This window comes from Pundamilia nyererei, unplaced genomic scaffold, assembly GCF_000239375.1.
Source record: "Pundamilia nyererei isolate P.nyererei 1_Seehausen unplaced genomic scaffold, PunNye1.0 scaffold00233, whole genome shotgun sequence".
Lineage (NCBI taxonomy): Eukaryota > Metazoa > Chordata > Actinopteri > Cichliformes > Cichlidae > Pundamilia > Pundamilia nyererei.
Genome location: NW_005187634.1, coordinates 602,599 through 624,912, shown reverse-complemented (window position 1 = coordinate 624,912; position 22,314 = coordinate 602,599). Strand labels below are relative to the sequence as shown.

General features: G+C 39.2%; 1 protein-coding gene across 1 annotated transcript in view; it reads left to right on the top strand.

The window, feature by feature from the left end:
• The first annotated feature begins 11,661 nt into the window (after nucleotides 1-11,661).
• The window catches only part of loxl1 (lysyl oxidase-like 1), a 17,249-nt gene continuing 6,596 nt past the window's right edge, over nucleotides 11,662-22,314 (top strand). The window contains exons 1-3 of the mRNA XM_005748898.1: nucleotides 11,662-13,222; nucleotides 17,522-17,630; nucleotides 18,879-19,016. Coding sequence (XP_005748955.1) covers nucleotides 12,133-13,222; nucleotides 17,522-17,630; nucleotides 18,879-19,016 — 1,337 coding nt within the window. The 5' untranslated portion in view covers nucleotides 11,662-12,132. The remainder of the gene's footprint in view (nucleotides 13,223-17,521; nucleotides 17,631-18,878; nucleotides 19,017-22,314) is intronic.

The following is a 22,314-nucleotide window of genomic DNA, read 5'->3' as shown; positions in this document are numbered from 1 at the left end:
CCCATTATTGCAATATCTTTTAGCAACAACAGCCATAACTAATCTAAGATGAAATGAGATGGAGCCATGTGCAAGAAGCCTATTAAAATGGAGAGGGACAATGGTGTATATTCAACCACATTTTAGAAAAAGTACAAAAACTAAAAATACTGATAGAACTAATGGTTTCTTACCAAATCTAAAGGAGGTCCCTGGTGTTTTGAGGTACTGCAGAAAAATTCAGACTTAAAAGTGAGTAATAGCAAATCACAGATCAGGCAGCTTTGCCCGTCACCATGGATTTAGCGATGGCTCTGTCCTAACAGTAGGTTACAGCCTCCAATTCTCTGTTGAGCTGCTGAACTGTAATTGCTTACAGTTGCTCTTATCAAACTCCTGCCAGTTTCATGACGTGCTTCTTTTCGTTGCCCTACTGCAACCCCTGGAAACCTCCTTGGAGTAAACAGAAGTCGCGCAAACAGTGCAATCTTTTGTATTTTCTCACCATGGAAAAAAATTTGCAACGAAGTGAATTGTCACATCTTGCATTCATCAAAAGAATATTGACCACTGAGCACCTGCAGTGATTCAACAGAAGGCTAGATGCCTTGTTTAAAGACAGCTCAGCAGGAGAAAGCATTAGCTGTTATGTTACATGATGCTTTGTGGGACAACCGTTGCACTAAGGCTAATGAGAGACTGAGAAAACTCTGTTTGCCATTTATGGTGTTATGTAACTTCGAAGATTATTCTGTGAAACAAAGAGGAGTTTTAAAAGATTTTGCTTTCATGGAAATGTAACTTCTTGCTTATTACTACCCATTTTGTTTTGTGTTCCAGTGACAGGAGCTTTTATCGTTGGATGAAGCGAGTCTGCTTAATTCTCTCTCTCTACTGTGAATTGGTTATGACGTCTGGTGCAAGTATGTTAAAACACTTAAACAGAGACAGCACTATCATTCTTAATGACAGTGAATTCTCATTGGAACGTTGTAGGCAAAGAATTAGTGATTTTGGCGTCTTGTATTTGAAAGCATTTTAATCTTATAATACAGTTTTTAGACAGAATTGCAGGATGTGTGTGTAATGTAAATAAATATTGTGGATCATATGTATGAAGGGATTAATACACAAGGAATACAGGAAGACAGAAAAGGTGACGCATAAGAGCGAGAGAGTAATAAGCAGAAATGGAAGTGTGTTTTGGGGGGCGTGCAAGACTGTGGATGACAACGATGCACCTCACTCTAATAAGTAAACACATCACAACCCCATGTGATTTATTGCAGGGCCAGGGTGACATTTTCAGCTGCAGGACAAGAAGCCAGAGTCCTGTTTATTTATTTTATTTATTTTTTCACATTTTTTTGTGTAATACAGAGGACAAATCCTGCATTTTTATGCCCCCATTCCCCTAGTGAAGAAAGGGCCATCTGCTTATCTCTCAAGAAGAGGAGAATCCAGCCGCTTGGGCAGGAAAAAGGTAAATGGTAAAGCATTGGAAAACAAGGGTGGGAGGTTGCACCTTGATAAAGACGGAAGAAGTGCACCATGACAAGAATAATAAGCCATTCCTGTCATTTGTTTCTTGGTAAATATAAGTATTCTTGCTGCCTACAAAGTATCTTGATTTTGCCCAACTATAGCATATAAGTGGACTCATCAAAGCTATGGGCACATTTTGAATTGAAGTCCTGTCCCTGCTCATAGCCTATAAAAACATTTATCATTGTGACTATCTTTGGCTTTAAAATTCACATTTCAAAACATCAAAGATCTAAAATCACAGGAGCGGTTCATGTTAACAAAGAATACATTTAAAACTGAAACTGCTTTGTATTTGAGATCTGGACTCAAAATGGTTAACACGAGAGGAAAGGTCTGGCAAAGCAAATCCCAAGTCAGCATTCCAGGGCTATTATGCCTGCCAAGGGAAGCTCATACACAATAAAACTTTAGCCATAAAGGTGTTGAGAGGTGCTAAAGTAGCACACCATCTCCATGCTGAGGTGTTTACATACAGTAGTAAACTGTAAACTACATTTAGTAGCTAACACATAAAATCAGAAGGTTCAGCGCCACTAAAAATCCTCACTGTGTACTGTCACTCTCACCTCCAGCGGAACCACATTAAAGCAGCATACTATAACCCTATTTCAGCTATGTGCTTATCTTTCATCGACAAAAGAAACGTGAGCTTATTGTCCATAAATATGCGCTGCAATTTATAATATATATATCGACTGGCAAGGTTTTAAAGTGAGAATAATGTTGTTGTTCTATCAGTTACTTCTGATTATTTTCATGATAACAAAGCAGATTTTCCTATCGTTGACTACAGATGACATAAATAGGATAAACAAATTCTCAACAGGATTATAAGACGATTAAGGTAACTGTAATTTTTTTTTAAATTTAATCATTTAATCATTTAAAAATGCTTGAATTCGATGTTATAAAGAATATTACTCTGTCTGAGGAAATTGTAAAAGGGTTAATGGGGTCTTGGCATGAATTTGCCCATAAGGAGACCCACAAGGGGGCAGTCATTTGTTGACGTCCTTTTTAGTTTAGATGAGGTTGCAAGGAAAAGTTGATGCTGAGGTATGTTTGACCCTACCACTAATGGGTAGAAACAGGAAACGATCATTGGATATTGATCATGAGAGCAGCCAGGTTATTGACATCCCGTTTATCCATCAATACGCTTTTATCTAAAGCGCCGTGTTTCATACTGGAGGTTTTGACAAGACCTATTTTACTGTCATGCAAAACCAGAGAGCATTAAGAAAGTCAATTATATACTTCTTTATAATTCACATTGTACTGTGTCTGACACTACTTAGACTGTACCATCTAAGTCTGCAAGTATTTCGAACAGCCATGGCCAGTGTCAGTTACAGAAAATGAATTCATGGGCGTTTTTCTTGGGATCCAATACAATGTGAGACAGAGGAGAGAGCATGACCTCACGTCTTTGCCTCTATCAGGTCGTGTGATTGGGTCTGTCTGGCAGCCAACATTTATCTGCCTACAATGTAATCATCGGGAAATGCCTGGGAAGTGTTTTAACCTGCCCATCTTAATCCAAAATGCCAGAACACTAAATCAGGCATCCCAGAGCAAATATTCCAGTCATTTTATTGGCTTGGCCTCTGCAGTGGGTTTGCACAGCACTCTCGCTCTCTTCCTTCGTCTGAAGCACTTTGGCGCTGACCCCACACAGCAGCATGCATTACAGAAATACGCTGCCATTCCACTGGACCAAGGCAGTGTGAAATGCTTTGTGAAATACTTATTACATGAGAAACACACCCCTGCTGCAACTTCTGTGTTCTCAAGCAAGAAACCTAACCCCCGAAGCCGAAGAGGACTGTGGAGAACTGAGCGGTGTTTAGATATGACTACATGTGACTGTGAGGCAGGATGCTATTGCATAACCCTCCCAGGATAAATAGAAGTTTAAAAAATACTTAAACATTGAACTCGTATGTAACAGAGATATTGTGTTATTCTTCTGGGACTATTCTGCATCTATTAGTTTAAGATTGATTCCACATGTTATTATTTTCTGTTTTAAATCAATCTGAAATTCGTTTTATATTGTGTGGTAATTTTACTGTATACAGTAGATTACTCTCAGTTTTCCTTGTGGAAAAACTGAACTCCCTGCTGTTATGAATTCAGAATAATAGGCACAAGATGTCTTGAGCCATTCTGGGGAGTGGCAGGAGAAGAATTCATGTGCTTCCCAAAGGATGAGAGGTGCATTGAAGCTCAAATTCCCACACCCAGTGTCCTAGGCAGTTATTTAAGCAAGACAAGGTCTTAAAGGTGGAATGTGAGGAAGAAGCTTCACATTCAGCACCTGACCGCAATGATTAGGATGCTTCACATTTTTTGAGCAATCGCATAAACTGAGTTGTAGTGATGTTTTGGATTATATTCTTAAGGGTGAGCAAAGAGAGCAATGGCCTTAGTGCTGACCACTCATGTGAAATTTGTGTGCCTATAAAATGTAATCAATGTACTGAAAGCCTTGGATCAAAATGAATAATGATATCTGGCCAGGGAGGCTAGTTCTCCTTTTAGAAACACAGCCTCTTGGAGGAGATAAGGGGAAAGAAAATAGTTGTTTCGCTATTCTCTTATCAGTGAGAACTGCATAATGTAATCTGACTCAATGGCGTATCAGATCAATCACTCTGTCTGGGTGAGGTAGGAGTGGAAGAGAGAAAGGGGGAAAGAGAGAAGGTAGCGGAGACACTGTACTGATGCAAAAATAAAACTTTATTCAGATAAAAATACACTTCGGGCAGGAAGAAGTAATAAGCTGAATTTTTATCTTAAATTACTTTTTTCTGTTCAACAAAGTCGTTTGATAGAACACAATACGGCAATTTTCCATACCCATTTATATTTCATGTTAAACATTCACACAACACATTGTTGTGTATGGGATAGTATCAGTTGACCAGAAAAGCTAACATTTTTACCATTTTTACTCTTAATCTATAATATTACAGGTAAAAGTCTATCTCTTCTGTTTTATGTGTTCTATCATAAAAAATGTAAAATAAAGTAGGTCGATGTAGGAAACATGGCAAGCTTTAAATATTATTTAACTCTAATCTATTAAACAGTGATGTGAAAATGCATTTATCCATGCATTTACTAAATCAATATATAACTTACCAAGGGGTGATCTCATAGTGGCAAGATCCATCTCCTATATATAGTCTCTGAGTTGACCCTAGATATTTCCAGACCTGATTACTAATGAAATAAGTGTTTCAATATAGCATGTTCAAAGGAGTTCAGTAAAAGGTCCACTAGCACACTGTCCAAAAATCAAATGAATGGCATCAGTCTTAGTGGGATCCGGCCTAGGCTTTGAAATAATATGGGCCTGACATTACATCTGTGAAGGGGGAATACATGGAATAACAGTGAACCTTCTTAGAAGTGGACACACTTCCAAAATTCTTCCAAGAGCATGTCAACAGCTCATCCAGGAAGTCACAAAAGGTCCATAGAAAATAGGGCACAGGGGGAAATGGCATCTATGTGAGAGTGCTGAAGTCAAAATCACTCTCGGCCACTTACATTTTGGTAGAATATTCTGTGGACTGTGTGCAAAGTAGAGCTTCTTGGAAAGTAGGAGCTACTGTAACATCTGCTGAAAACCAGTAAAATAGCATACTTTCAGTCAAGCATGGATGCAGCAGTGTAAAGTGGGAATGCTTTGCTGCTTCTGGGCTAGGGTGATAGTTGAGGGAAGGATAAATTCTGCTTTCTGACAGAAAATCCTGAAGGAGAAGGTTAGGTCATCACTCTGTCAGTTTTAGCTCAAGTGCAACTGGGTTGTGCAGGAAGAAAACAATCCAAGGCATCAAAACAAGTACATCACTGAATGGCTCAAAAGTAATAAAATAAAAGTTCTCAAATGGTCTTGTCAAAGTCTGAACCTGAACTTCACTGAGATGCTGTGTTTGATGCAAAATGAGCAGTCCGTGCTCACAGATTCTCCAGAGTGCTAGCACTGAAGCCCTGAATTTGTTCTGCAAAGAAGAGATGCCCAAAATTTCCCCACCACAATGTCCGAGACTCTGCCCCACTTAACAGAAGCTTTTTGTTAAAGTCAACTGAAGACAGCACGACGTGCTGATGATTGCTTTTACTATTGGATCACTTTACAGTTGTAACTTAAAACTTGAATTCTCTGATTGCCTAAATGTCCTTTGATCCTATGCTAAATTTTGTTGAAAGGTCTGACAAATCATCAATGGGATTGAATATTTTTTGATTTGACTATAACACTATTAACTATAATAGTTCTGTCAGCTACAGTAATAATACTGTATCTGACAGAAACTGGTATAAGCCAAAGTAAAATGGTTGCAGACTACAAATGAGAAGTTTGCCTTCTTTTTTTTACTTATGGTCGAAGCTTATTGTGTCAAAGGTTAGTCTGCTCGTATCAGACTAATGAAATAGTAACATTATGCTGCCCTACAAGCACTCCACGTCTTCATGAATCCAGTAAACGCTGGGTTTTCCATTATTTTTGTACATTACTCTGAATATGGGTGTGTTTGAGTATGCCTGCTTTTGTGTCTAGAGAGAGGAGGGCCTGGGATGACTCTTTGTCCTTGAACAATATCAACTGGCGGTGTGAGATGATTTCAGATTCAGCCTGTTGTCTGTGCTCTGTGCTCTGTATATACCAACTCAGCCAGCATCTGATTACCAGTACCTTGTTGTTGTCAGGAGTATGTAACAAAGAGGGGAGGAAAGAGTTGAGAGAAGGAGAGGGAGAAAGGGAGAGAGCTGAAGAAGGGTGCTTCTCTGGGGTGTGGAGACAACACCACACAACACATCTGTGGAGATGATTCACTGGGGACCAGCTGTGGATGTCTGGAGCTAATTGAATAGGCTGCTCGAACAAATTTACAAGCTCCTCTTTCTTTGGAAAACGCATGACAATGGAATTCGCCCTCTTGCATCACTTTCCCCCAACCACACCACCTTACAATTCTCGACTTTGTTTTCCCTCTTTTCCTTTTTGCTCAATATCTCCTGGCAGTCGTTGTGTTGCAGAGCGTGTGCTAGTGGTGCCCACAGACAAGCGCTAGGCGCTTACTATGCCAGTCACTTCCTTCCATCTCCACGTCCCTGAGAGACCTAATTGATATTCTAAACCAGAGTTGGAGCTGCATCTCAGGCTCACCTTAGTCATTAGTGAGCCCCACAGGGCTGTTTGCATTATAATCTCTGATTTAGATTGTGTGTTGCCTCTGTGTCCTTCCCTCGAGGTTGAGCGGTGTGTGTAAAAGGCCACTGTCACAGGGGATCCGAGCTCAAATTAGACTCTGCATCTGAAACGAGGGTTACAGGTCATGAACTCACACCTAAACAGACAGAGCAGATGAGCAGATTAATACCCCAGTGAGCTCACATACAATGTGTGAAGAGTGAAAACATCTATCTCCTTCCAGACATTTGTACGGTAGCAAAGGAAGTCAGAGTGCTCATGACTCAGGCTTATTTATGAGAGGATCACTAAAGAGTTTGAATCTTCATGTGGAGACTCTCCATCTATTTATTGTATTATCTGGGTAAGGCTGTATGCGCCAGCGACTGTATGTATGTGCTTTGCTTAATTGCTTATTTTTGAGGATTTCTTTCTTTAGTAATTTGTTGACACTAAACAAGTACAAATGACCTCATACAGCTCTTTGTTCCCTTAACCTCAGCCACAGTTTGATTCTTACCCTACACAAAAGTATGGAACAACTGGCATATTTTGTTCTTACCACCATGCGTGTTTTAAGAATACAAAATCATTCTGAATCAACAGGCTCTTATCTAAATAGTGTCTACATACTATCAGCATTCTACCATGGCCCCATTTCTTTATATAAGAAAACACATTTACATCCAGGTGAAGTGTAAAAGTAGTCACAATGTTGCAAGAGAGATGCTTGCAAGTACAAACAAATTCATATTGATAAATCACTCATTTGTACATGTTCGTACACACAATTTACACACTAATTTGTGCGTATGCACTGTTGCTATATGAATTCCAATGTGTATTCCCTAACCAGTTAGTGAGTGGACTACTGGACGATGACATTTGATTTGATTGTTTTGATCACTAGCAGATTGCTGCTGTCGACTGTAGCTTCCATGGAAAAAGTGGATCTGTCTGAGAAAACTCACCATCTACTTTCCGAGCTGTGATGGAGCTTGAAAAAGTGTCAAACAAACCAAAAACTAAAGACACTATTTTTCGAAGTAAACGTGTGTGTTAGCACTGAAAATAATATGTTTGCCTTCAAAGTAATAGGTGCTCCTTTTATATACTAAAATTATATATGATATATGTAGTATATGATACACTGACCGGTGTCTAGGTCTACATGAACTGATCTTTAGCATTCCAGCAACTGCCAGAAACCTCTAGTTACCATTAGTTACCACTGATAACCAGTCAGGGAATGTAAATTTTTTAAAATTGTGACTGGGGATTGGGAGATGGTCACTAACAGATCTTTAGGTCTATGTGAAGTAATTAGAAAAGAGGTTTTTCAACATGTGCTCATAAATCCAACTAGGATTTATCTCAGCATTTTAAATCTTCATAGGGGCGGTGAGTCACAATTTTATATAAAATTAAGATTACTATATGAAGTCTTCACTGGTTCCAGATTGACAGAGAAAATAAAAAAAGATCTGTTTTGCTTTAATATTTTTTAAAGATACAGGGATTGTTTAAAAAGACTCTGAGCTTCTAGCTGCTCGCTTATTAGCTTTAACTGTACCTTATGGTGTTGCACTTTGGAGTACAAAAACTCACAACATGCATTTAGGACCTCATAACTGAGCGCTGCTGTTGTGTGAACACATTTAGAAAACTACCCCAGTTCTAATGGCACTATAAAACAGAAGTGTTTTCCACAAAAAATAGCACCTTGTTACAGCACATTTAAGATTGAAACAGTCAATCAATATGAGTCTTTTTAACAGCAGGATCACAAGTTCATTTTAATGTTGAGCAAGGAAAGAAAAACAAATTTAAGTGATCCTGTGATTGAAGGTATTTTCATTGTTTCTGTCTCCTAGTATCTGATATTGAGCCAAGAACAGAGTGCAGGTGCCTGATAACTCTCCTTGAATGAAAATGAAATTAATGGAAAGCAGGTGGGTACTTCAAAGGCTGACTGCTCCAAAGGTATTACCAAATGTGCGTGCAATCGCCTACCTCAGCTGTTGAATCCCTGCCGTAGTGAAGAGGAAGTTGTGAATGGAAATAATTACTTAATATTGGAGATGCTGTGAATAAAGATAAAAGCGAAGGGGATCTGATGTGTTCCTCAAGAGTCAACAGTTATTACAGTGTCAAACAGTTGCAATTTGTGGTTGTGGATTGCTGCGAGTCTCAAGTACAAAGTAGATTTTTTTTTAATGTAAAGCTATAAATGAACTTATTGTTTGGTGTACTGTACTTGCAGGCCTGTTTTAACTGAAATAATAAACCCTTTTGTTATTGCAGGAATGTTGAAACAATTTCACTGACCTATTTTAACACCTACGTTACAGATCAAATCAATGCTCCTCAACAACAAAGGCTCTGTATTCTTTAATGTTCGGATTAAATTTAAAAAAACAAAACAAAAAAACTCCCCAACATGACCCAAAAATCATTTGCCAAAGAGCTGGAAATGTTCCACAAAAAATGCCGCCACAGCAATCTTTTATGTTTCTCAAGCAGATTACAGATGGGGAAGGAAAGCTGTAGGACAACAAAATGCTGAATGTGTCAAATTCTTAGCCGACTTCAGGAAGTGGGGTTTTCATGTTTGACATTGAATACACAAATTTAGCCGTAACACAAGTCTCACTTCATAAAACCATGTTTGCTGAACTATTGCTGCGTTGTTCCATTTTACATCACACAAATACAGGGCATTGTGGGTATGTGCAAGAAGGTAGATGTTCTACACTGACAGCCAATATAACTTTTGTCTTTTTTCTGCATGGTTTTCATCTATCTTTTAGTTGTGTAACAGACAGTGTCTTTCATTTTGGAAATAAGGGAAGGATCAATATATATATATATATATGTATATATATGTATATATATATATATATGTATGTATACACATATATACATATTGCGAAACCCAGGTCTTATGCCAACTGTCAGCAGCAAACTTTTTTCTTCTAAGAAAGAGAGGGTTTTTTCATTATATTGTGATTTGCTTATGTGATCTTGTGTCAGTTGTCAAAATTAACTTGAAATCTACACTGCAGAAAAAGCATCCCTATGGAAAAGAGACAGCTCTTTTGAAAAAAGAAAAGAAAAGAAAAGAAATCTCGCCTGATTTAAAAGTGTTTGTAAAGAGTTAAACTAAACATTCCATTCAATATAATTCTAGACTAATAACACTCAGTAACGTCGGTATGTACTGTCTACATACTGTACACTGTTTCATAGGATAAAGTTCTAAGTATATAAGAGGATGCCTAGCTCTGATTCAGTGCAACTAAAGGTTGCTCTCAGCAGGATACCTACTCCCTGGGTTTTCCTCCTGTGCTGTATAGTCACTGAGATCAATGTGTTCTTTCACCGTACTTCACAGGGTACATGGTGTTTCCAGCAGACAGCAGATGCACACAGTAGTCACAAAAACAGCCAACCTTGCCTCACAACTTAGCTTAATCCCTAAGGAATGTCTCAGTGACAAGATTTCAAGGCACCGGGGCTCTCTATTGGTCTTCCTCTTTTAAGCAGCAATTTCTGACTCCCAGGAAAATCCTCTGGGATCAATCTGTAATTAGGAAAAGAAAAACCCTCAAGCTTAACTAGCCAAAAAAGAAGTCTAGGAGCATGCAAGTCATAAAAACAAGGTTGCTCTAAAAAAAGCAAAAGAAAAAAAGAATCTCAGCTTTAATAAGTACTCAACAAAGTGGGGCAATGTGGGTATGAAGTATTGGACATTGTCCTTCCTAAAGGAATTTTTTTTATGCCACTTTAAATCACCTCATAAAGTGTCACAGCAAAAATTCACACAAACTCACACATTTAATGATGCTTTTCCTTGTACTACATTTACATGACACACTGAAATCAGCTTCAGGTTGTTTTCTCTATCCTTTTTAAGAGAACCATGGTGAATGTTTACCACTATAGCTCTGGAAGAATGTTGTCCTTTCTTTGGTCTGTGGCACGTTGTGGCCATTTGCCCCGGTGAGACATGCCAAGGAAAATACAAACTGCTGACTTTGATAACGGAGAAATCTGATTCTTTCTGCGTGCACTCTATCAAGGCAAGCAGCAACCAAACAGTTTCAAATCCCAAGTGAATGTGTTTACTAATGACTTTTCTCACTGAACATTGTATAAATGAGGGCCTCAGAGTGCACGACTGATTTAGAAGTATTCACAGACAAAGCACACGCAGTTCTGTCTAGCTCGGGAACATGGAATATACTCTCAGCATGTCTTTTGTGCATTCAACTACAAGTAGAAAAGGGAATGAGGGGTGGAGAAGGGAGGACTGTTTGTTTTTGATGGGAGGAGGGTTTTGAACACTGTTGTAATTGACCGTAGTTTGATATTTCTTTGGGTGGGGTATACAAAACACATTTTCTAAAATTCACCATATAAAGAGAGAACTGTGTTGAAGGATGATATTATTTCATTCATATTTGAGAATAGCTTATATTACATTGAGCATATCCCATTTATATTCACTCTGTGTTCACTCTGCAAAGTCCACTCAAAATGCCTTTCAAAGTTAAGAAGTGCTTTATGCTACCAGAGGATATTTATTGTGTGGCTTGCATCAGTGGTTTTGTGACAACTCCTGTAACCAATTAGGTAATTAACCATCTGCACAAGGGTGCTGTAATTTCAAAAGTTTTAAAAAAAGAGTGTCAATTTAACAAGCCTCTGGAGTAGTCAAGGTCACACTGTCTCTATCGGCTTATAAGAATTCACGCAAGGATAAAAGAAAGATGTTTTACTATGTCTGAATTCCTTTGAAGATAATAATATTGACTCTGGGGGAGCTCATGTAAGGAATATCACTAGCACTAGGGCCATGCAGGACCTCCCCTTAAAAAAAAGAAAAAAAAAGTTTGAGGTTTTTTTTCACAACCCGTTGTAAGCAATCAGGCAAATAGAAGCTTGCAGTCGTGCAGTGCACAGGCTTTTCTTTTTTGAAGGCAGAGAGCAATGCTCAGTCTACTGACAGGCGAACTAGAAGCCACACGAGAAGTCAGGGCATATTCTCATAGCACTAGCAGAGGGTAACACCAATAGTGGGTCTGCTGAACCCCATTTTCACTCTCCTGGGTGTCATTGCTCCTGAATGCACATTCAACCTCCTCTGCTGCTGGCAGTGAAGAACCGCAGATGCACTCAACCACAGGCTTTTCAACTCTGCATCTTTCTCAACACTTGCACCAAAGCGCTACCTACGGGAAGAGGAAACACATGTTTTATTGACAGAACTGCAGGTGGTTTAAGTTTGATTTTCTGGTGGACTTGGAAGGTATTTTTTTGTTAGTTTGTTTTTGTTGCTTTTAGGTTGTTGTTTTTTTGTCTGGTTTTCTGGGAGGTGTGCTGTCGTTGGAGCCAGTATGTTTTCTATTTTTGTGGCATGTTTGGCATTCATCCCGTTGAGTTCAGGGCAGGCTCAGGTTGCCACACAGACTCAGGGACAGAGCCAGGGTGAAGGGCAGGACAGCTCTTCCACCCCGTGGAGGCAGGTGATTCAGTGGGAGAACAATGGCCAGGTTTTTAGCCTACTGAACAGTGGAGCTGAATACATTCCTGCTGGAGAAGGGACCCAGGACAGAGGTCCGAGGGTGGTTGTGGCAGATTCTCGTCCACGCTCTTCACGCAGACCTCAAGGAGGCAATGTCCGCAGACAGGCTCCTTCAAGAGGATCCTCTGAAACTGTCCGTGGACAGGCAAGGCATCCTTTTGGCTTTGGACAAGTGCCTGATAATTGGAGACAAACCACAGGTAGCACTGGAAGTAGCCAATTCCAGGGATCCTCTAGCAGTCGCTTCCGGCCATCTACAGGCTCTTCCTCAGTATCATCATCCTCTTCCTTTTCTTCATCTTCATATAACATACCAGCCTACCCACAGTACCCGTTGCCTCAACAGCCTCCTTTCCAACCAGTGCCTTATGACCCCAGTTTCGGGGATGTACCAGTCAGGAGCTATGAGCCCCCCTTTCAGCCTGTTATTGGTGGAGCGTATGGTGGAACAGGATATGGCACTGGACGAGGGTATACTGGAGGTATATATGGAGGTGGTTTGGCCCCTGTGCTTCCAGGCTCTCCGTCTGACTTTACTGATGATGGCTATCATTACTACCAGTCATATGGCTACGCATCCAATCCTGTGGTGCCTGCACGTGCTCCCCAGCTGCCATTTGCTGATGGTCTGGACCACAGATACACTCACAGTCTCTTCAATGAGGAATCTGCTCCTGCCATTCCTGCCCCTGATGCCAACCAGGCCCCTCCTGTGATAGTAGACAGATCAGGACCTGCTAATCAACCGCCAGTCAGGAGCCCCCAATATGAGCAGTTTCCTCCATTTGGAAGACCCCAGCCTCCCTTCGTACAATCCGTTCCCTCAGGCAGAAATTCTCTAAATTCTGCCGTTGAAAACCCTAATTCGAATGGCGTTAGTGTGTACCGACCAAATCAGAGAGGTAAAGTATGGTTTATTTTGGCATTGATAAACTAACACAGTGTATCTTTCATTGACCACTTTGGATAGCGCATTTAGCTACATCTTAATAATATTAAACTAGGCTGTGACACAAGTGAAATGGCTTTAGATCCAAGGTTGTGTTTGGTTTTCATGGAAATCTTGAAGCACTTATTATATTTGACATTTTCAGTTCAAACAGGGCACATGTTCAGTTCTAGGCATTCACCCAAGGTATTTCAGTCTGTGAGGCAAAAAATGAAAAGCTGGCCATCTGATCTCTCTTGTTGCTCTAGATATGAATGCAAAATATGCAAGACCGAGAGTAATAGAAAGGCCACCACCCTTTCAAGTACACCGTAAAGTTTTTCCAGTCATCTTCTTCCATGTTTATCAGAAATCTGAAGTAATCGGAATGAAACAGCTGTTTAAAATTCAACATCTTTCAGTTTACAAACAAAGAAAAGTCGACACAAGGTTCATCTTTTCCCACTTGTATGGTTATTGAAACCAGGTGCCGAGCAAAGCCTGCCAATGTACAGAGAGCAGACACAAGAAACCCTGTGTTTTGTGTGGGGGTGTGCTGTGCTTCTACAAAGTACACTGGTTCATGTTCGTGTGGAGTTTAGTAATGATGGTGGTGACCTCATAGGAGGGGGCTGGTGACGGGGTGTTGGTGGCTACCTCCTGGGTTTGATGGCAGTTGAGGGGAAACAAGGGAGGGTGATACAGTACTTCACCACTCCCTTAGGGGAAGGGAGAGTGTGGAAAGTCCCTGTAACACATGGGGTCCATTGCTTCAGCTACAGGAAATCAAATAAATATTTAGTAAGAGTCCTCGGGGGAAGTATGAGGAGGGTCAAAGCATGCAGTGAACTGTCTTTGAAATGTTTATTTGCCATAGGTTATGATTTCTTTTAAACTATTAGCAATTAATGACACTCATTTTCATAAATTATTACAGTATTGTTCACAGTAGGTAAAAGTTTATTTTCAGCACTATGTAGATTTTGAAATGACTTAGTTCAATGCAAACAACATGTGTGTCTATATTCTGCGTGCCAGAAGCTGTGTCTGGTTTGAATAGGGAGGAGATGAGGGCCTCCAATGAGATTCTCAGGCTGTTAATGCAGGTTTATCGTTTTGTTTTACTCAATAATCTGCCATACTGCACAGCAGTCTCTCTAGTGTGCTGTACGCCTTACAAGACTCATTCATTAAATACTCTAGAGCTGGGAGCCATTTCCAAGGCACAAAAAGCCAACATGTGTGCAGATGCCTTAGTGCTCTCAGTAATCATTGTGATAAAGATTCAGTCACTGGGAGCTGTTGAAAAGCTGACATTTTTATTGCACTGCGTCACGGCAAGGCATTAAACTGGTACAGTATCATAATAACTACTCTGATCTATAGTAAAGTTGTGTTAAAGGTGATGTAAGAAGAGAAGTGTATTTACACTGTCATTTTTAATTTCAATTGTGTATTGTATCAGACACTGTGAAGCACAGAATACACACCAAGTATAATCTGTATCAGTTGCAATAACAAAAATTCTGATTACAAATAATTTCTACTAAAATCAGTTCAAAGGTAAAATACCAAGCACATAGAGGTCTTAGGTTAAGCGGAGGTGGGCAACATGGTAAATGTCATCACTGGCAACAAAAACACGAATGTACAAATAGCTGCAGTTGTTTCTCAGGTGGTTGTGCACTACAATCAATCAGTGATTGTAGTGCACAACCACCAGCTTGAATGCCAGATAATATGCAGCCAATAGGATGTGACATACTACAATATGTTGCCCTAGAACCATATGTGCAAAATTAGAACAGTTTAACAAGTTTGTTATATTTCTTGACCCACACTGGCTATGAGGCACTTTACATGAGCCACAACCCAGGCCTAGAAAGAGGAAAGGCTTAACTCATGTCTCTGCCATCCTCAGCATATAATAAGTTTATCAAATTATGATTAAAACTGAGACATATTTGCAAAATAAAGGTGATCAACCAAGGCCATTTACTTTATATTGCCACAAATGTGATTTTGTCTGTGTAGGCTTTGTGTGCCTCTAGTTTTGGAAGCTACTCCTTTACAGTGTTTTTGTGAATACTATGTAATCTTCAGTGAAGTTTTCTGGCAAAGAAATCTAACCCAGCTTTACCCTTATAGCTCAGTATTCATATTCTCATATTCACCAGCAAAGCCTCCTACAGTCAGGAGTGAGAATAATTATACAGTAACTTGTACAGTGCTGCAGTTATTGCATTCATTACATTCACCACTATTTTCTCGCATACAAAGAAAAGATTTCAACATCTCACTAAAGTTAATCTGTAACATGCTCACTGACCACCAAAACTAAAATGTTTAATAAACATCAAAGATGCATCATAGATGCCATATTGCAAGAAGAAGTGGAAAATATAAATAAACTAATAAAGGAATATTTGAGTTTAGAGTTAACCATGTGGGTCAGATGTTGTGATTATGATTCTACATATTCAAATGAGAACACTGAATTTTAAGTATTCCAATCTTTTTGCAGTAACAGCTCTAGCTCAACATGGGAGTATCTAGAAAGGGAGACCTCATGTCTTTTATTATCCTATATTCGATGGTATAAAAAGCTTGGCAAGATTCAGTTTCTTTTCTCTGTGCCCCACTTAGAGTGTAATGTGCGGCTTTGTCACATGCTGTTGAGAGCCGATCAGCTTTGGCGTCTCAATACACTTTATCCTTCTGAAAGAGACCCACTTTCACATCTCAAAAGATTAGGGGGCAGAGAACAAAGCCTTCCTAGGGTGAGGAGAAAATATTTGGAGTTGAGAGTTCTGTTGGAAAACCTCTGTGTTTCACACTGGTTTACAGTGTTTACATGGTCTGGCGCAGGAAGTCTTCCCCTGTCTTGTATGTGTTCTTCAGAGAGAGATGTCAGATGGGATATTTACACAGCCTCCTCAAAGGGAAAGTCCTTATTTAAACTTGCAAGTTGGGGGGGAAGACTCACCTGGATGTTAGATGCCAGGACATTTCTGTGTATTTTCCACAACATGCTACAACTAAACACATCATTGTGGGTCCTAAATCAAAAGATATGTTTGTTTGTTTGTTTGTTTTTTACCCCCATTGCACTCGCACTACAACATGAATTAAAGATTGCACTTGATTTGGTGATTTCCAGGTTTAGAGGTCAGAAGGTTTGACTTTCAGTTGTTTGAACAAGCTCACATTTAAATGTGCCTGGCCTTTGCGAACCAGACAGAGAGAGGTGATAAGCCATGTCACAGACCATTGCTGGCAAGTCAGGCCTGCTTTTTTTTCTTTCAACTTATTCCTCAGTTTTTCTAACAGATGTGGTCAGTGACCCACTTTAAAAACAGAAGTTGGTGTGAGATCATTGTTGTTTTGCCCTGGCACATACATTACATTCTCTCGCTCTGTCTGGCTTTCTCTATGTATCACTGTTTACTTTGCTACATCTCTTAATCTTTGTCACTTGTTTTGAGAAACAAAAATAGTGAAAAACCTGGGCTGAATTGCAACCAGCCCTTCTGTAATACTCTCAGACATTTCCAAATTTATCCTTGTCCCCAGCAGGTATGACTTGTCTGTTTGTTACATTTAAGGTTAAGCTGAAGTGACATGTTCATGTCAAAATTTGTATTTTGGAAGATCACATTATATTAGCCAAGCAAGTAGGCGAGCAAGGTATATTTTTTTTTCCACCTTTTAAATAAATGATACTTTATATTTAATAAGACTGACACTATAAGTACATATAATCGGGGTGAGGCTGTATACTTCTTTTTTGTTTGGGGGATTTTGTAGATAATGGATTCAGATGTAACTCTTGTGCTCTTTGACCCCTAATTCACCTCTGTCAAAGAGGCCCCTCACAGCGAAAGTATCTCATTAGAAAGCCATGATAATAATCTGGAATGCACAGTAATTAGTGGTCACTGGGTCTATAGTGTAACCCACTCTTGATCTGTGGGCCATGTTGCTGAAATTTTGCCCATTATCTCTTCCATCAACACCACTCCATTTACCTTTCTCTTAAAAAAACAAAAAACCCCAAAAAACTTTGAAAACTAGGTGAACTTGGAATTTGGATTTTTTTTAAATGCATTTGTCTGCTTGAACTACAGCGAATTCATTACTACAGCATTCAAATTATATGTGTAAAAATATTTTTTGTTTCCAAATGTTAGAACTTCTTTTGTAGCACCATTGTGTGATACTGGATAACTTGGTGAATGACAACAGAGGCTGAAAACTCTATATGTTATTTCAGGTTTGCCTGACCTGGTCCCTGATCCCAACTATGTCCAGGCTTCGACGTATATTCAGAGAGCCCACATGTACTCTCTTCGCTGTGCTGCTGAGGAGAAATGTCTGTCCAGGTAAAGACATCCTATGTTTGTTTATTCGTATATTTCTTTCGTTTTTGTGCTTGTGACAAATTCTTATTTTAAAAAGCTTAACCTTTTAATGTTCGAATCATGAAATAATTACCAAATATTGTAATTTCTTTGAAAATCGAGATTTTAAAAAAAAAAATAATTACATTTTAATTTCCATATATGGTTTGTAATCTGTATTGCATTTTCTACTAAATAAATTCCACAATACCCTTTTATTGTGGAATTTATTTCGTTTTTTCAGGGGGGTTGGGGGGGGGGAGGCGTCACTCTTATGTAGAAGTGTATAAAAAACAAAAACAAATCTGTATGTATCGAATATGATACACTGGGCATTAAGGGGTTAAGGGCAGCATTGAGCCTGTTTGCAAAAACAGTAAATGGGAACACTAAATTGTGTAGCACTTTTCATAGGCTAGAGTCCTGTCCAGGTTACACACTTTGGTTTATGCATTAACAACAAAATGTAAAGTTTTATGAAAGACTAGCATGTTTTTATGAGCTGCTTCACCTTTGGGCAGCATTAACCGGCGAGTGAACCATCCATTATTTGAACTCAGCCTTCAGGATTATATCCATTCCGTGCAATAATTTCTGAAATAAATAATGAAAAAAGTTGACTAACAGCACAACTTACATGAGCTAAATCCTGGTCCCTTTAAAAGACTGGATAGAGGCTGTCCTTACTTTCATTTCTCAGTGTTGGTGAAAAGCATCCCCTGAGCCTCAGGCCTGGGCCCTTTGACTGCCTCTGCACTAAGGACACCATTGAAATGATGGAAGTGTGTTGTCCCTGTGGCTCCTCTATTTGCTCTCTTCCCATCACAAGCACAGCCATCCCTCAAAGCCCTTTCATATCCTGCTTGAGTCTGCAGCAATCACCCACAGATGGGCTGTTGTAATTTGCCATACACTCCAATGTCAACAACAGTCACAAGATGAATGGCTTAGATTTTCAGTGGTATTGTGAACTCGAGGTTGTGTCTCCTTTTTCGCACAAAAAGTTAATTGTGTATAGGTTGCGTTTTTTCCCCCCACTGCCCATGTTGAAACAGTGTGTTTGGAGAGATGGTTTTAATCTGTAGAATGAATTATTTAGTAACTATGCTCCTGCCTCGAAGATTTTCAGTTGGGCTCTTTTTTCCTTGTCTTAGTTATGAGAAACAGACGTGCCTGCATCCAACACTTCCCCTCATCATTTTTGTCTTCATGTATATGTGCACAATTTAGCTCTGCCTATACCTCTGAGACCACTGACTATGATGTGAGGGTCCTGCTACGATTTCCACAGCGAGTGAAGAACAAGGGAACTGCTGACTTCATGCCGAACAGGCCACGTCATACCTGGGAGTGGCACAGCTGTCATCAGTAAGTGCTTAATAATGTACAATAGTGCACAGCAGATTTCCAGATTCAGTTGAATGAATGCATTTATTTTAAACAATATATTTAAAATATGTCCTCATTGTTTTCTTAAAATTGTCAGTTTTAATTATTTCAACTTCAATTAAGAGAACATTTTTTGTTCTTTGTGCATGAGAGACAGGTACATACCATTAAGAATAATAAGAAATCCTTACAAGGATTAGTTGCTAAAAAGGTAGAGTCGGAGAAGTATCAAATACGAATGGTTAATTACACTGAATCCACCAAAGCAAGAATATTCATCACACCCAAGCAAGCTGTGTTTTTGCACTAAGGAATAAAACATAAGCAACGGTATTTAACTACTGTGTGAATGGCAGTATAAAAAGCTTTATTGCCATATGGCCACATGAATGGGTATAGGACTGCATATCCAACTGGGACACCTAAAAGATTCTTTTTCAGTTTTTCAGTGCGATGTGAGGTCAGCTGTCTTGGGTGTCACACTATCATGAAAACTCTGTGTTGTAGCCTATATGATCACTTCACAAATAAGGACAGACCTTGAGCTGGTTGACTAAAAAAGTCCTGTTTCACTTTCAGTAATCTGAGGTTGGTAACCTGTGGAGTCCAGAGCCAAGCCGCATTACACAAAAACATAATGGAATACAGCTGTGTTGGTTTGACCAATTTGACAAACAGAACTTTCACTGTCTTTCTCAGTACATAGAACTTATATAGAAATATGTCTTTAAGAGATATTAGGGAACTCGCTAATCTGATCGCCTCATGAAGACTGCTCTAGAGACTAGGTCCCCTAACAACATAAGGCTGATAGCCTCCTTAGGTTCTCAGATGAGATTCTGGACATACTAACAGGGCCTTGGCTGAGGACCCCAGGCTGCCACCTGGCAAAAAAGGTGTTAGATGATCTTTACTATACTTTAGTGCAAGTCTAGTTTAAAATGTCTAGAATGTGCCTCAAAGTCTGCCAATTAAATCTTCAAATCAAGTCTAAAGTTAACCAGTAACTAAGAAGCTAAAATAGAAGTCATGTCCAGCTGGCTGCTGCATTCTGGACAAGCTGGAGTTTATTTAGTGTATATATATAAATTAAGCTGACTAAGATCAAATATTTATGAGAAGTAATGAAGGGGTGATTTGAGACATATTATTCTTTTCTTATATTATATTAAATGAAGGCTTTTTTTTAAAATCTCCATTTCAACAAGTCTGCTTGCTGACACAGGATCAAGGCTCTCCTTACTTTTCTCATCTTAGAGGAATGTTGACTGGCCGTTAGGAGATTGGCAGTGTTGTTGCTGCTTGACATCAGTCTACATTTACACAGTGGTTCCCAAGAGGCAGAAAGCCAAGGCAATCATTCCGCTGACTGTGTGATCAGAATGACAAATCAATCAAATTTTCCTGTCAATCTATGACACCAGATCAAATTTCTGCTAAAGTATGATAGCACAGATATGGGTTACTGGGACAGAGTGTTTGGTTACAAAGAAGCCTCTTTAGGGGAAGAAAATCTCTAGCCCAGATTCTTACAATAAACTTTCCTGCCCTACATTTTTGTCAAATCAAGTGACAGTTGACAGTTTTGCCTTTCATTTCATCCACTCCTATTTTTTGCACACAGGTATGAAAAAAGGAGCTCTCTCTGAGCATCAATTGTTGTAAAATGTTGAAATTCTGTATCTTTTTTTTACACGAATGAGAACAAAGAAATCCAGATAGATCATGTTTTTATTCCAGTGGTGAAAGAATCAGAAGTTCATTAAAACTGTTTGACTCATTTTTCACTAGTTACTAATAGAATTCTTCAGCCTGTGCTCTATTTATCTCACTCTCATATGTTACAACTGTATTAAGCTATGTGACCTTTTTGGTCAAAGATTACAGCCACTATTTATGCAGGTGCTTTGATGTATGTCTTCATATCCTGGTCCTCCACATTTTGGAAGGCAAATGGCAGGCCACTGCTAAATAGTTCTCAAAGAACCTACTGTAATTCCTGTGTTTTATAACCCTCGCTCTGATCTGAGGAACCCTCAAAGTCTTGTTTGTTGCTAGACGAGTGGAAAATGACTCACAACTAAGAAGGATTGGAATGTTTTGTACATTACCAATACAAGCTATTCTTGTTAAATCCCCTATATGTCCTTCCAACACTACATTCCCTATAGTTGACATAGTCAATAAGGGGATCCAAAAATCAAAAGAGGAGAGGGACCCTTCCAGGCATCTCGTCATCCAGCTTTGCTTCCTGCACTCTTTCTTTCTATTTCACAAACACATACACACACTTGCTGAAGATAATCATCTCAAGACTGCCACTGAAATGAATGCCAGTTGCAGGAACACAAACAAATGCTGTGTTTCAGCATTCCAGGCCTTCAAGTTCCCTCCTTGTTTTATACACAAATGTGAATGTATGCACTCACACAAATTGCGTGCGTACCCATTTACCCCCCAATAAAAAAACAGGATATAAACAGCCACAGTCATCGATATTTGTACGCCAAAAGAGACAAAATAGTAATTTATGGCCTGAGTTAGAATGAAGACAGTGTTTAGCCTTAGAGAACAACAGACAGGTTTCTACCTGAAATCATTCCCTAATTGGTTGGCTCTTCTATGGAACAAATGAGTCGTTGAATGGTCACTTGCTCCATCAGTGGAAAGTACCCGCTTTTCCTTCCAAGCCATCCTTCAATCTTTAATGACTGTTCCAGTAAAAGCTGTTGCTGTGTTGAAACACAGGCTATGAAGTAAGGCAAAAGGGCAATATTTATATAGTCTGAGTGTCTGAGAGTAACGGATCCAGTGCTTACCTCACCCGCTATAGCTACAGTCTCCACCACGACGAAGCAATGGAGGAACTTAGCAATGATATAAAAAAAATATTACAACTACTAATTTAAGTGTTTCCTGTAATGCATAATGTATTGATTGTTTGTTTGTTTTTAAATTGGCATAGGCTTTTTTATTATTTGAATTTAGTTTTCCCCTACATTCTCCATATTAGACTACATCTATACATTAATTAATAGTTTTATAACTGTAGCTGCTTAGAATATAAATCTTGCTGCTATAACACTGTATCTGTATAATGAATAACATCATGTAAAGAAACCCATCAACTACTCCTTAAACTTATCACTGTGTTCCAGTGCTGGTGCAGGTATTTTCTTTGTAATTTATTGTCCTTGAAAACAGAACCATGTAAACTCAAGTTAAAGAAAATGCTTTAAACTTGTATATGTAGGAACATAAAGAAAGGCAACCCCCC